At 35.6% G+C, this 13,903-nt stretch overlaps 3 protein-coding genes across 6 annotated transcripts; 2 read left to right on the forward strand and 1 right to left on the reverse strand.

Annotated features, from left to right (window-relative positions):
* The first annotated feature begins 683 nt into the window (after positions 1–683).
* Positions 684–2,117, forward strand: LOC133308791 (RING-H2 finger protein ATL54-like). The gene has a single exon (XM_061509493.1). The coding sequence runs from the start codon at positions 789–791 to the stop codon at positions 1,980–1,982; it is 1,194 nt and encodes a 397-aa protein (XP_061365477.1). The 5' UTR covers positions 684–788; the 3' UTR covers positions 1,983–2,117.
* Positions 2,118–2,967: 850 nt separating this feature from the next.
* On the reverse strand, positions 2,968–5,019 carry LOC133308776 (H/ACA ribonucleoprotein complex subunit 4). The gene has a single exon (XM_061509476.1). The coding sequence runs from the start codon at positions 4,903–4,905 to the stop codon at positions 3,106–3,108; it is 1,800 nt and encodes a 599-aa protein (XP_061365460.1). The 5' UTR covers positions 4,906–5,019; the 3' UTR covers positions 2,968–3,105.
* Positions 5,020–6,369: 1,350 nt separating this feature from the next.
* Positions 6,370–10,743, forward strand: LOC133308793 (uncharacterized). Of its 4 annotated transcripts, none has more exons than XM_061509496.1 (8): positions 6,370–6,443; positions 6,616–6,766; positions 6,930–7,143; positions 8,070–8,236; positions 8,496–8,620; positions 8,820–8,880; positions 9,492–9,540; positions 10,479–10,743. In XM_061509496.1, the coding sequence occupies exons 2-8, from the start codon at positions 6,617–6,619 to the stop codon at positions 10,556–10,558; spliced, it is 846 nt and encodes a 281-aa protein (XP_061365480.1). In that variant the 5' UTR covers positions 6,370–6,443; position 6,616; the 3' UTR covers positions 10,559–10,743. The 4 variants fall into 4 exon arrangements, with proteins under 4 accessions (XP_061365480.1, XP_061365479.1, XP_061365482.1 ...); XM_061509495.1 differs by having other exon boundaries at positions 6,380–6,443; positions 6,578–6,766; XM_061509498.1 differs by having other exon boundaries at positions 6,386–6,438.
* Positions 10,744–13,903: the final 3,160 nt, after the last annotated feature.

Here is a 13,903-nt window from a genome sequence, read left to right on the forward strand (position 1 = left end):
CTGTCCAACGAAAACCAAAATCTAAAATGTCAAAGATGGAATGGAGACAGCACATACATAAGCCAAGCTGTTCTTTCATGTCATAAGATTTAAAGCGCTTATTAAATTTTGTGAGCTTTTCTTTTAAGGTTTATCATCTATCATTTAACATGACTACAAAAATTTTCTTACACACACAACATTTTGTGGGGCCCGCAGCAAAAAAAAAAAAAAAAATCGGCACGCAAAACGAATCTCTATAACATAACATAATCACTTTTCCTACAACATAACTCTTATAAAATCCTTTCTTTTATGATTGAGCTTTAGTTCCTAGTAAATAAAAAAGTTATCTGTGATTCTTAACAAATTCAAAGTAAATCTCATTTTAGTCTATTCAAAGAACTAATGTGAATCTTTTTTAAATTTGTGAAGGACGACAATTTCAACTAAATAAGTCTATTTTGAATTTTTTAAGAACCACAAATAGTATTTTTATTTGCTAGGAACTAAAACAGATATCGTGAAATTTGTTGAGGATCAAAGTGATATTTATTCAAATTTTTTATAGTACTATATGATAACATATAATTACATTAATTTAATAAATGACGTGTTTAATCATAATTTCTACAACCAGTACGATGTGAACACTTAAAAAATTATTCATCTCTACCGTGGACAAGTCAAACTTTGAGTCCTGTCTTCTACGGTTCTACCATCATCCATCCACCACCCTCTGAATTCCGAACCCTGATGTTGATTTGAGACTTGTTCTCTTTTCCTTCACTACCAATCCCGTCTCTGATATGGGTTTGCCAAACATACAGTTGATGCCAGAAATTTGTCAGGTGATCTGTCATGGGGAGGGGTCTGAGTCTGAGTCTTGTTCATCATCAGATTGCAAAGTTTGCTACAAGATTTGCCTACCTAATCCCCTATATTCTGCAGCACCACCACCACTACCACCACAAGAAGTTCCTCCTTTCTATACAGCTGATGATGAACATCAAGGAAACCATCACAAAATCTCCAACTATTTATTCCTCACTCTTGCTCTTCTGGCTGCTGCTTTCTTTGTAGTTTTGTTCCGTGTCATATATGCCAGGCTTTGCTCAAGGAGGAGGATACCATCAAGGCAGCAAACGCAGGTGACCCGTGATGATTTTCTTGATGAAGAACATGGTCCTGTGGTGGACCACCCCATTTGGTATATCCGTACCCCTGGTCTTCATCAATCCATTATCAGTGCCATCACAATTTGTAAGTATAAGAAAGGAGAGGGCTTGATTGAAGGAACAGATTGCGCTGTTTGCTTGAGTGAGTTTCAAGAGGATGAGAATCTCAGACTTTTGCCAAAGTGTCATCATGCTTTTCATTTACATTGTATTGATACCTGGCTCAGATCACATACCAATTGTCCCATGTGCCGGGCTCCCATTGTCACCAACCCTGCAACTGCAAGCATTCCATCTCTGGACTCTAATGTTGTTGATTCAAGTTCCTTGGAAAATACCCACATGGAAATCTTGGAAAATAGTGGTGAAACCAGTGGAGGAATGGAAAATAGTACTCCTGATGTTGAATTGAGGAATAGGGCAGAGGAAGAATGCCAATTGGAAGTTGAAGATGGGATAAGGGTATGTGAAACTGAAAGTTCAGTTGCAGAGGTGGTGAGAATTCGACCAAGAAGATCTGTTTCTCTGGATTCTCCTTCTGTTGCTGATATCAATATCGCTCTTGCTGCTGTTCTATCAGTAGAATCTAATGGTAATTCAAATAGAGTGCTTGGTGGCGTCATTGAACCTACCTTTTCAAAGAGAGTTACTGGAAACGAGAGTTTGCCAACAACTTCCAAAGGTAGCTCTTCTTTCAGGTTAACAAGATATCTGCAGGGTGTTCCTAGTTCAATGAAGAGGTCACGCTCCTACAACGGGAAATACCTTCTATCCTGGTATAGCCGTAGTCAAAAGAAGCCAAATGGTCCTCTGAGAAGCTTTTAATGGTCCTACTAGCTTATGCTTTCTTGACAACAAAAATGTATATGTAACTCTCAACAAAACTGCGAGTTTCGGAGTTTTCTGTATGCATCAAATAAATTATGCGAATGCTCAAGTGTATAGTAGCAAAACATAAACTTGCAAACAATTATTGCTTAATTTTACCCAGATTGCTCCATACATGATGTCTACATATGATATTCTGGTTTTCTAGAGTCAATAATCAACCTGCAAGTAGTCCTTTTATTCATCTAAAAGTAATGATGATGATACTGTCATGCAATGATGCAGGGAAATGGACAAAAAAAGAAACTAGCAAAACAATTGAATCCGGCCCCAAATAGATGTATAAAATAATGAAAATCATAGGCAAATGGCACACCAGAATTCGACCCTTGTATGAAACTCATACTCTGGATCCAGCACAAGGAGGATAGGTGACGAGGTTTTACAGATTATAACAGTTTGATGGAATCAGTAGATGCATCGCGAATTTGTGATGACTTGACAACTTAGAAGCAAATAAAGTAATTTGAACTTACTTATATCCTTCCGCCAGAAAATTATGAAGATTTAGCCAACGAATTTGACAAGGACAAAACTAAAAGTGAACTAATTGAATTTATATTGTAATATATGCAGCCCGATGCCTTAAACTGCAGCTGCCTGTGCTTATTTGGGGTGTGGTTTGCAAACAATTGCAAGCAGCCAATTCCCAAAGGCTCATTTTAGTAAGAAAAGAAAAGAAAAAGTAGGTTTAACCAATTAACCCAAAATGCTCATCAACACTTCGGCAAAGTTACCGTAAAATTCTCCTACAACAAATTCGTTTCAGCACATGTAAGTGGAAACGCTCCGCAACTGATTAGGCAAATACAAGCGCCGGAGATATGTCAACGGTGCAATTGTAAGAGATCAATTACACGTCAGAAAGATTAGCATACTACACGACTTAAAAAAAAAAAGCATAATTGTGGAGAAAAAGAAGAAGAGAAAAAGCATCATAAAAATTATCAAAATGTTAAAGAAAATAACAACACACTAAGCAAAGTTAAATTATGAATGATCAAGAAATAGGCATTACATAACCAGTCCATTTAACCAAAACACAAAAGTATGCCTTCATCTATTCTTCCTCAGCATCTTTGTTTCTCTTTTTCTTATGCTTCTTTTCACTCCTATCAGCATTACTGTCATCCTTTCCATTAGTAATTTCAGCAGCAGCATCTTCGTTATCTTTGTCTTTCTTCTTCTTCTTTTTCTTCTCAGACTTGTCAAAATTTGGGGAACCATCTTCAGCCTTCTCCTTGTGCTTCTTCTTCTTCTCAGACTTTTCAGTTTTCTCCTCGTCTGAAGATGCCACTCCACCATTCTCCTTGTCCTTCTTCTTTTTCTTCTTCTCTTTCTTCTGAACTTCAACCTCCGGAGTCCCTTCTTTTACATTCTTTACCTTTACTGTCTCTTGCTTTTCAACTTCATCAACTTTCACCTTCTTAACAGGAAGGGAAGCAGGGCTATCAGTGCTTTCATGTTTCTTCCTTTTGCGCCCTTCCCCATCTCCATCCTTCTCAACCTTGGCCTTCTCTACTACAACAGTCTCTTTCTTGGCAGCATCAAGTTCAGGAGCAGCAGCCATACCAGCAATCACGCTATCCCCACCAGCGGGCAAAACCAGATTCCTGAGCCACTCTTGGGGAGTACTGTCATTCGGCTTGCCATGCTTATCCAGCTTCCCCTGAGAAATGAGTTTCTTTTTCATGGATGCCCTGGGGCCCAAACCCCATTTCCTGGGATAGGTATCTCGATCCATGACCACCCTTTTGATCTTGGCCACAACACCATGATCACAAGTAGCCATGACAGCAGTAGTCATCTCAGCAATGCCAAGAGCAATAGCTTCGCCCTTAGTGGTCATAAGCACAACCTCCTCGCCAACATCAATATCATTCTCAAACCTAAGCAAGCCAGGAATCATAAACTTGGCACCATAACAAATAGCATTGACAGCAGAATCCTTAACAACCAATCTCTTATAACTAGTCAAAAGCATCTCCAAAGGCATAACAACCCTCCTCAAATAACTCTCATCCCTGAAATTATCATAAACCCACTGAGCATCCATAACATCATGCATAGAAACCATATTATCCTTCTCACCCATGATACCAGACCTCACCCTCCTAAGCTCCTGCATGTGAGCACCCACACCAAGAACCAAACCCAAATGAACACACATGGTCCTCACATAGGTACCAGCCTCACAAGAAATCCAAAAAACAACCAAATGCTTATCAGGGTCAAACTCAAGGAGCTTACTTTCATAGATGGTCCTAATCCTAAGCTGGCGCTTCACGGCGGAGATCAACGGCGGGCGCTGAAAAACGGCGCCGGTGAGTGTCTCGAGGGCGCGAGCAACCCTAGCAACGTCGGGGACGGAGGAGTGCAAGCGTGCGACGCACACGTACTCTTTTCCGGCACCCTGTTGGGATTTGACCAAGCGCGTGGCTCTGTCAATGCAAACGATTAGGTTTCCGGTGACTTTGGGATCAAGGGTGCCGCTGTGACCCGTTTTTTCGACCCGAAGGATGCGCTTGATCCAAGCGACAACCTCATGAGAAGAAGGGTTTGCGGGCTTATCCAGATTGAGAACACCATACTTGAGGTACTCGGCGATGGGCCGTTTCAAAGGGGAAAAGCCCGAGGGGATAGGGGTATAGTGACCCGTTCGAACGTTGAGGCGGTCGTAGTTCTTGAGGAGGATGGGCCATTGAGAGGTGTCGATTGGAGGTGTGAAGCTCTGAGGTTTGATCATCAAATCTTCTTTCTCCTGATTCTCCTTCTGGGTTGGGGTTGGGGTTGATTCTTCCAAGTCATTTTTGGTGCTGAGTTGCTGCTTCTTCTTCTTCTTGGTTTCAGAGTGAGACATGGTTCAATGTTTGTTTGTTTGTGTGATAGATAGATAGAGTAGGGTTTTACAAGTGGAGGCGATGAAATTATGAACAAGGGTTTTTCATTCAAAGGGAAAGCTTCACTAGTAGTCTTAGTAATATTAGTACTAGTACTGCAAGAGGAAACGGAAGCTACTAGCGCCGTTTTGTTCTTCAATTTTCTCTAACATTGTGTGACTTAAACCCTAGTCCAAACCTAAACCCATTCTTCTCTCTTTCAGGCCCAAAACAATCCTCCTCCACCTTAATGTTTACAAAAAAATAATAATTATATTTTGGGTCAAGATATTTGAGCTTAATTGTTAATTTTTATTAATCAAATGATTATAATTAATTGAGTTATAGTCATTAATTAATTATTAATTCTTATTAAATTCTAATAATTAAGATTAAATGTAACATTTATTATTCTTATACTAGTATAAGAATATCTTACTCTTTATATTTTTTCATAAATGATTTTTAAATATTAATAACACTACTTTGAATAAATAAAGGGCATTAAAGAATCAATCACCCAAATCTTAAGTTAATCGATGAGGTTATATTAATGATTTTATATATCTTTAATACGTCTCTCACACGAAAGTCTACTGGACTTGAAGGATAGATATTGCACACGCTGATCTACCTGTGTTAAGAAATTCCAAAAGAGTAAATGAAGAGTGGTGAAAATTGAACCCGTGACACCAAAGCTCTGATATAATGTAATAAAATATTTCAACCTAAAAGCTTAAACTGTTAGGTGATACTACATTAATGATTTTATATTTCTCTAACACTCTTTCTCACAAGAGAGTCCATTGGGCTTGAAAGGTAGATGATGTATCAAACTCAGCCTATTTGTGTTAAGAAATTTCACAAAGAAAATGAAGAGCGGCGAGATCGAACAGGAAGCTTTGATACCATATAAAGAATCAATTTAACCCAAAACTTAAAATATTGGATAATAATATTTTTAATAATTTATATTATTCTCTATAGACTAGTGAATTCTAAAGTTCCTTATGTTTAATTTTTACTGTAATTTTTTTTATGTCAATCTAAATTTTAATTTGTAAATTGAAATATGTCAAAAATATTACAATTTAATTCTTTTTCTTTGTTTTTGACGATTTTAAGTTCGAGGCTGACACATATTTATAAATCTCTTTACCATTCATGACCGGAGGAGGAGGCAAATATGCTTCGTTTAGTGTTTATGAGTAAAGAAAAGAAATATCTCATGTTTCGTTTATGGTTCAAGGAGCAAAATTGATACTTTTAGAATAAACAGAAGATATTTAAAATTCTTTTTAGTAAATAACTATATTTAAACCGCAATTATTATCAGATTCAAAAAAAAAAAAAATACAAAACCCTTTTACAGAAGGAAAAAAATAAATAAAAATTACAAATTCTTTATTATAAAATAATATTACTTTGTGTAGGAACTAGGAAATAACAGAACTAGTGATTCAAAACTAGTTTCGTTTCGTTTCGCTTTGCCGGTAGCGTTGGTCTTTCTGAGAGTAAGGTTTGAAATTGAAAGCTGGGTGGTTTTTTTCTTTTCTTTTTTTTGTTGGATGCTGATTCTCATCTTCAGCATTGTGATACTTCTTCTTTCGATTGCTACATCATAAAACTGAATCAGTATCTGTTGTATTGTAGGTTGTGAATAATTAATCAACCTTGTGTTTCTGATTCAGAATGTTGCAAAGATGGAGCAAAGCGATTACTCCAATCTCCAAGTTTGGATCTCAGAGTTGTTTGAAATCTGTTTGTTGTGGAACGCGCCTGAGCTACGCCACGGTTGCACCCGCGGCCGCGCCAACGGTGGAGGACAAACCTGAACCCGTGGTATGCAAATATGCAATTGCAAACACCACACACACCTTCTTTGTTGTTCCATACACTTTCACTCTTCAACCATAACTTGAACTACGCTTAACAAAAAAAAAAAACAACAAAAAGGGACTACTTTTTGATTTGATGCTGTTAACTGAAAATCCCTAATTTTCAGGTTAACCTAGACAAAATGTTTTGGTCTAAGCCCTGTTCGCTGGCCCTGGCTCCTGATTCGCCGCGGAAAGTTCATGAGCCAAATTACCAGGGCATCAAGCGTTTCATGCTCACACTGATGATGTTTTATAGTAAGCAGAGCAAGTCAATTCGAGGGGCTAATGTTGTATACCGAAGAATCATTTCACAAGTTGATAAACCTCCCATTTATGAAGGTCAATTCTCCTCATAGCAATTAAACATTATGCTCGGAACTCAGATGGATTTATGCACAATTGCACATATATATAACTCAAATGATTATGCACACACAAAGACTTACATGCGTGCCTATGCTCTTATATCCCACCAATTCACTCTTCTAGGTTGGTTTGTGGTTTTATAATTTGACAATCTCTTACAATACGAAAACATTAGACTTGCGTGTGTCCTGCTTCTCAGTACTTTGGAGACTTATTAGCCATTTTCTCTGATGTTTTACTTGTTTGCCATTAGTGGGAGGCTGTAGATTTGCCCCCCTACTGTTTTAAATTCTTGCTGACCGTATTTTTTGTTAAAGTGGAAGATAAAATTTTGTGGAGTTTGTGCATCAAAATTTATAGACAATTTCTCCCCCTCCACATGTATTATGGGACGGAAATGTTTACTTCACTTCCATCTGTTCTTTGGATCATGTTTATTTCGGTTTTTTTCTCTGGTGGATATTTAGAGTTTTGAAGGCTATGTTGTGGGAGTGTCTGCATGTATTACTTTGGTCAATAATGTTTCTTTTTCTTTTGTTCTATATTTTCTTGGTGCCTTTAGGGAATATAATTTCTGATTAGAGCAATTTTAATTAAAGTAATGTCTGTGGCTATTTTTTGATTGAATTATCAAGATAATATTTCTTCCTTTTCATACTTTTTTCCGCTTTTGAAGTTCAAGCATTTAAAGAAAGACAATTGGATTCACGTTTAATTGGGAAAGTTTCACTTTGTCAATCCCAGCTTGTCTCTGGTGACTAGATATACCACTTTCTCAAATTAATTGTTTGCAATTAGAATGGAGTAATTATGGTTTGGAAGGACTTTGTTTTGGATTAGTGCTTGTCAAACTAGTGCTAGATCTTGTAGCATTCTAAACTTCTTTCTTCTGCCTGCAGTGTTTAACTTGGAGAAAACATTCAAAACAACATTTTCTTTACTTGTACTTCATATGTGGTTATGTTTGCGGCGCTTGAAACAAGAGGGAAAGGAGGGCGTTGAATTTGGGCAGTACCTTTATGAGATTTACAATCACGATGTGGAGCTAAGGGTGTCCAAAGCTGGAGTGAGTAATCTTTTATGAGTAGATATATTTTCACTGAGAATGTATATTTTGAAATCTTTCCAAGATATTTCCATTTTTAGAAACAATTATCCGCTCACGCAATTATTAACTTATTGACTTCATTATCAATTAATAGTTCTAAACTAGAAATATTCTTACCATGAATTCCTTTTTTTACAATTTTCCCAAAATAATTTGGGGACATGTAGGAATTGGCCTCTATATTTGTAAATTATGATCGTTTAATTTGAAATGGCAGGTTAACCTACTATTGACTAAGTGGATGAAGGAGCTCGAGAAGATTTTTTATGGTAACATCATTGCATATGATGCTGCCATGCTTCCAGAAGCTAAACCGGGTGATTTCTCAAATGTTATATGGAGGTAGGTTTTGATCTGAACTCAATCCTCTTCACTGCTCTTTTTGTACCTTTTGAAAGTAGGAAGCTTTCAATCAATCTTTTCTCTGCTTCTCACTGTTTCTGATATTGAATCAGTGAAGACACAGTACTATTGTCTGCTTCTTTTAAAAGTCAGGTTCGTTTTATTCATAGGTTTTCCTTATCTGTGATTTCTGTTTCAGAAATATATTCTCTGATGATGGTTCTTCAACACCAGAAGATGCTGCATCTCAGTCAGTGCAGGTATATGATGTAACATTTTTCATTATATTTATGGAACTGATATTGTGCTTGACTTTTCTATTGTAAACTTTTGGGAATGGGACAATTCTTGAAAAGTCAAGCTAAGCCAAGATGTTGGACCCAAACGTGACGGGTAAATGAAGTCATACACCTTATTAACCATTCACCAGTCAAGTTACTTCATTCTCTAGTTGCCTTTGCTCTGGGTTAACATTTTGGCTTGGCTTGACTTTTCAAGAATTCTCCCTTTTATAATTGATCATTTTTTGACATATTACCTTTATATTGGAGTCTCTGCCAAACTAGGGAGCATGTAGTGATAACTTTTCATGAAGTATATATGACCAAGCGAGGGACTTTTTCTGTTGCTAAAGCTTCCCGTCTTTTGTATTGATTACCAATTTGTCACTTTGTCTAGAGTTGTTTCCAAAATAACATTTTTCAGCATATTGAACTCCAGGTCATCACCATCTCTTTATTTGTTTTTATTTTTTTGCTTCCTTTTTTGATAAAATACATGATGCTTTCAGTTGTTTCCACAATGCTTCCTTATTCTCATCATTTATATTGAGTACGCACACATTGATACTGAATTTCAAGTTTTCCTATAGGCATTGGCCAGGTATGCTCACCGGGAAGCAAGTTGCATGACTTTAACAGGTATATACTGTCTGTTCTGTCCTTGTCTGTAAGAACTGTATATAATTGTATTATATTATTGATCATGAAGTGGATGAAAAACGATGGGCTAACAGGTATATACTGTCTGTTCTGTCCTTGCCTGTAAGAACTGTATATAATTGTATTATATTATTGATCATGAAGTGGGTGAAAAACGATGGGCTATTGCCTACAGCCATATACTTGGTGGTAAAGTGAGCTGAAGAGCTTCCCATCACACATATACACTACAATTTGAAAAGCTGCCCTGAAAAAGGGCTTTGGGGCCACAGACAGTGAGGAACTATTTTTCGCAAAGAACTCAGCTTTAGTTCCAATAGAAAATTTTGATCAATTTGTCTAGTTTCGTACAAATTGTTCAATAATTGATTGCCATGCGCTAGTTATCTCTACATCTCTAAACTTCCTACGGATACTATCTCATGGACCTCATTCCCTCTTTTATTTTTTGGTATAAATCATCCGGTATACAATCGCTGAGCTGACTGATCCGGATTCAAGTCGGGAAAGTCCATATAAGGGCGACAAAACTCTCCTTACCAAGGTTTTAACACAAATGGATACCAAGGGTTTGAATTTGAGATCACTGGACTGCATTTCCTCTTTTAACTTAACTGTTCTCAACATGCACTGCTCTTTCCCTGGTGTCTGTGACGATGTAGTTTGAAACATAAAGAATTTCCATCAAGTCATTAAATATTCACATAATGCTCTGTGCATGTCACTTCTGACTTCCCAAAGAAACAGAATTATTTTGAGTACTCCCTGTTTGTTATTTGTTTTACTAGTAGAATGCATGAAACTGGGAAAGACATGTTTATGAAAGAATTCTGCAGATCTTATGGAGATATTGTTATGTTTTTTTTTTTTTTTTTTTTTAATCTTCTGTTGCTAAGTCATGGAATTTGAATTGGCAGATAAAGAAGCACTGTTTTCAGGGAATTTCATGTTTACCTCTTTGAAGCACGTGAACAGAAGTGGAAAGGGGCGCCAATGATTAAGTAATGATTTCAAATTTTTTGATTAATCAAATCAAAATTACATTATGGCGTTCTTAATTTTTTTACAAAAAATTGTTAAATAATTATGGCAAAAGTTTGTATACAGAGGCTTTATACTTGATTAGCTTGGTGTCGAGAAACAAGAATTTCCATATTCATGCTCTGTAAAACTAGTAAAGAAAAGGGGCAGAAGTGATTGAAAAATGTTGTTCTTTCTCCTTTTGGTCTTTTGTTTCTCTTTAAAGTGCTTTGACAGGTTCTTTTTTAGGCCTCAGTTATGGACATTACAATGCGACGCAATTTATCATATTTCTATTAGCCAGGGCTTTTTCACGCTTGCCTTCAAAACAGAGAATTTTTACGACAGTTAATTAATGGCTTATGCATCATTTCTGCTTCTGATAAGCTATCATCAAAATTTTGTTTAGCAATCTGCTGTATGTTGTTAGTATTAATTGCTGGTGTTGTGCTTAAGCAATATCAGTGACTTGGACATTTTGTATGGAACTTTAGTTGAGATATCGATTACTTGCTGTTTTATGTGGAATTTGTTATTATGTGTGGCAAATTACACAATCAGCTTGATGCTGTCATCCTCCTACCTCCGTTCTTATATCCTGCCTGGCTGAGTTTACATAAAAGGATTATTAGCTTGGAGCCCTGTGCGTTGTTGAGGTTGCCCTTGCCACACCATGAACCTCTGCAGCTACGTCCCATTGGAGCATGGCAGGTCTAATTTTGTTGGCTCAACTTCCACTGCAACCATTTCTACTGATTTCTGGTTTATCTCTCTCAAGATCTTCGATACCACCTCTCTCTAAAGCACCTTCCTCTATGATACTATCTAACATCCTCTGCTCATTTCCCCCTTTAGATCTGCAGCATATCTAGTCAGTGGATTTAAGTCGTGTGTTTGGTTGATGCCAAAAAACAAGCAGCTATACATTAGCGACACAAATTACTCGAAAGAGTTTGGCTTCAGCACATCTTACCGTCAAGGGAATAATAATCATCACCAAAAAAAAAAAAGGAATGGAAAAATTAAGAGTGAACGAGAAAAAACAACGGTAGCTGACAAACATAAAAAACAATCTGAATTATATTTATAAAAATGAAACAGGTAGGGAAAAGTGAAACTTTTGGCAGAGCAAGTGTGAACTTGTTCAGTAGCCTCTTTCTTGCGCCTGCGCTCGAAGTGGTCAAGACGTTTTGTGGGAAGTTCTTTATAATCCCACGTTGATCAATGTTTTTCTTTTAAAAAAAAAAACACCTCAAGTCTTCAATTAGATCTTAACAATGTTACAAATCAATCAATGTTATTAAAGTCGGTCCGGTGAATGACCCGATCGAGGTACTGGTTACTGGTTTAACCGCATGATCCGGTGATTATATATAAATCTATAATTTATATTAAAAAAATTATAAATATACTTAAATAGCTGAAAAAATAATATAAATTCTAAATATTTTAATATAAAAAATAAATTATACATTATTGTCCAATAAAAGATTAAACAAACACATAATGCTTGTTACATTGGTGTTTCAGGTTCGGTAAATGACATCTGTAACTATCAAATCAAAATTTCTTGCATAGTGCATAATTGAGATAATATTAAAATTGTAGGTACATAACTTATGTAAGTCAATAAGTAACCGATCACTGAAATATGTCAATTATGATTTTTTTTTTTAGAATTTTTTTTTTATAAAATCTGGGTCGGGTCACCGATTTTTCACCAAAACCGGCCGGGTCATACTGGATTGTATCGGGTCTGATACTTGACTGATCAAATGTGATAACTGAACCGATCAGATGGCCGATTCACAGAGTTTCGGGTCGACCCGACCGGTCCGATCTGATTTTCTCAACAATGTTACAAATTATCTATGTGTGTAGTGCTAGCTTGTGATCTTGTGAACAAGTATGTCATGATTGTGATTTTTTTTTCTTAAGGGTACATCCATGAATGTGATTTGTTTTTGTTTTCTTTAACGCCTTGAATTTTATTTGACTTCAAAAATAAAGAATAGAGACAAAACTAGTGTTAAAGATATAATAATACATGAGTATAATAAATGATCGAATGATTTTATCATAATTAAATTCCACAATTTTATTTTAAAAAAATGTTCAAAATTATTGTTTTTTAAAATTTATATATTAACATAGTTTTTCATAATATAAAATGAAAAAAGTTATATTTATAAACTTTTTGTTTACAAACTAAAATATGTACTCGCGGGAGTAGACTCGGTTAAAAACACTCTCAAGAGTACGTAGTGTAATTTTTAAAATTTCTAAATAAAAAAATTGTAAATATAACTTATCTCATATAAAATAGGGTTTTATTAATCTCATGTTAAAGGAGATAAATTATTTCATGTCATAGAGATAAACTTGTGGGCTCCACCACCTGAAAAAAGAAAAAAAAAGGTGGCACAGTTATCGAAGGGTGTGTAAAAAAGAAATTTATCACATGTAGCATAAGAATACTTTTTCCTTATAAAATAAGGGCAATACTTTTTTCATGGAGAAAGATTTGTCTCTCGCATACACAAAGTTATGGGAGGGCCATCATTTAAAAAAAGAAGAAATTAACACAATTTTTGATGTAGGTACGGACAATGTTGTCAAAATTGAGTTTTTACGTTGAAAAGGAAGGGTTGATAGAAACATAAATCCTAAAAACGACATGAAATTTAAAATTTTTACTACTTAAGGTTAAGATACAAAATTATATATATTCATGTGAAAAAAAATCACATAAGTCACTATTCAAAACTCAATGAATAACTTCATATTTAAAAGATATAAGTCACGTAACTATATAAGGTATAAGTCCAAAAAAATAAAAAAATAAAATTAAGTTTAAAAAAATGGAACAAGGATTTTTTTTAAAATTAAAAAATTAAAAAATTGAGTTTAAGTAAAAACTTAAAAACTCACGTTTTTACCGTTTTTATATTTTTATGCGGCATTTTTATTTGTTTTCGTTAAGAAATATTTTTACTTTCATTTTAATGTATTTTTACACTACCTTTCTACACTAATTTAATGGGTTTTTTGACCCTTTTGCCCCTCATTAAATAATTAATAACCAATTTGCCCCTCCCCCAGAACTATCCACCATCCTGCCCCCATTTAGTCGATTAAGTTGCACTTTTAATCGACTAAATGGGCAAAACTCAGAAATAATGAAACGCGAATTTTAGTCGACTAAATACTCACCTTAATCGACTACATTCGTTGCACTTTTAGTCGACTAAGTCCATTATTTAGTCGACTAAATGTCGCAGATCAGGTTTTTTAAAAAAACCTCATTTCGCAAAGGGGGTTA

This window comes from Gastrolobium bilobum, unplaced genomic scaffold (assembly GCF_033153095.1).
Source record: "Gastrolobium bilobum isolate Gb01-03AN ecotype WA unplaced genomic scaffold, APGP_CSIRO_Gbil_v1 utg5107, whole genome shotgun sequence".
NCBI lineage: Eukaryota > Viridiplantae > Streptophyta > Magnoliopsida > Fabales > Fabaceae > Gastrolobium > Gastrolobium bilobum.

What these genes read in the sequence shown, in the direction of transcription:
- LOC133308776 (XM_061509476.1), bottom strand. Translation starts at nt 4,905, where the DNA reads ATGTCTCACTCTGAAACCAAGAAGAAGAAGAAGCAGCAACTCAGCACC.
- LOC133308791 (XM_061509493.1), top strand. Translation starts at nt 789, where the DNA reads ATGGGTTTGCCAAACATACAGTTGATGCCAGAAATTTGTCAGGTGATC.
- LOC133308793 (XM_061509496.1), top strand. Translation starts at nt 6,617, where the DNA reads ATGTTGCAAAGATGGAGCAAAGCGATTACTCCAATCTCCAAGTTTGGA. An exon ending in TAAACCTCCCATTTATGAAG is followed by an intron (nt 7,144 to 8,069) that starts GTCAATTCTCCT and finishes TTCTGCCTGCAG; the next exon opens with TGTTTAACTTGGAGAAAACA. An exon ending in AAGTTGCATGACTTTAACAG is followed by an intron (nt 9,541 to 10,478) that starts GTATATACTGTC and finishes TTGAATTGGCAG; the next exon opens with ATAAAGAAGCACTGTTTTCA.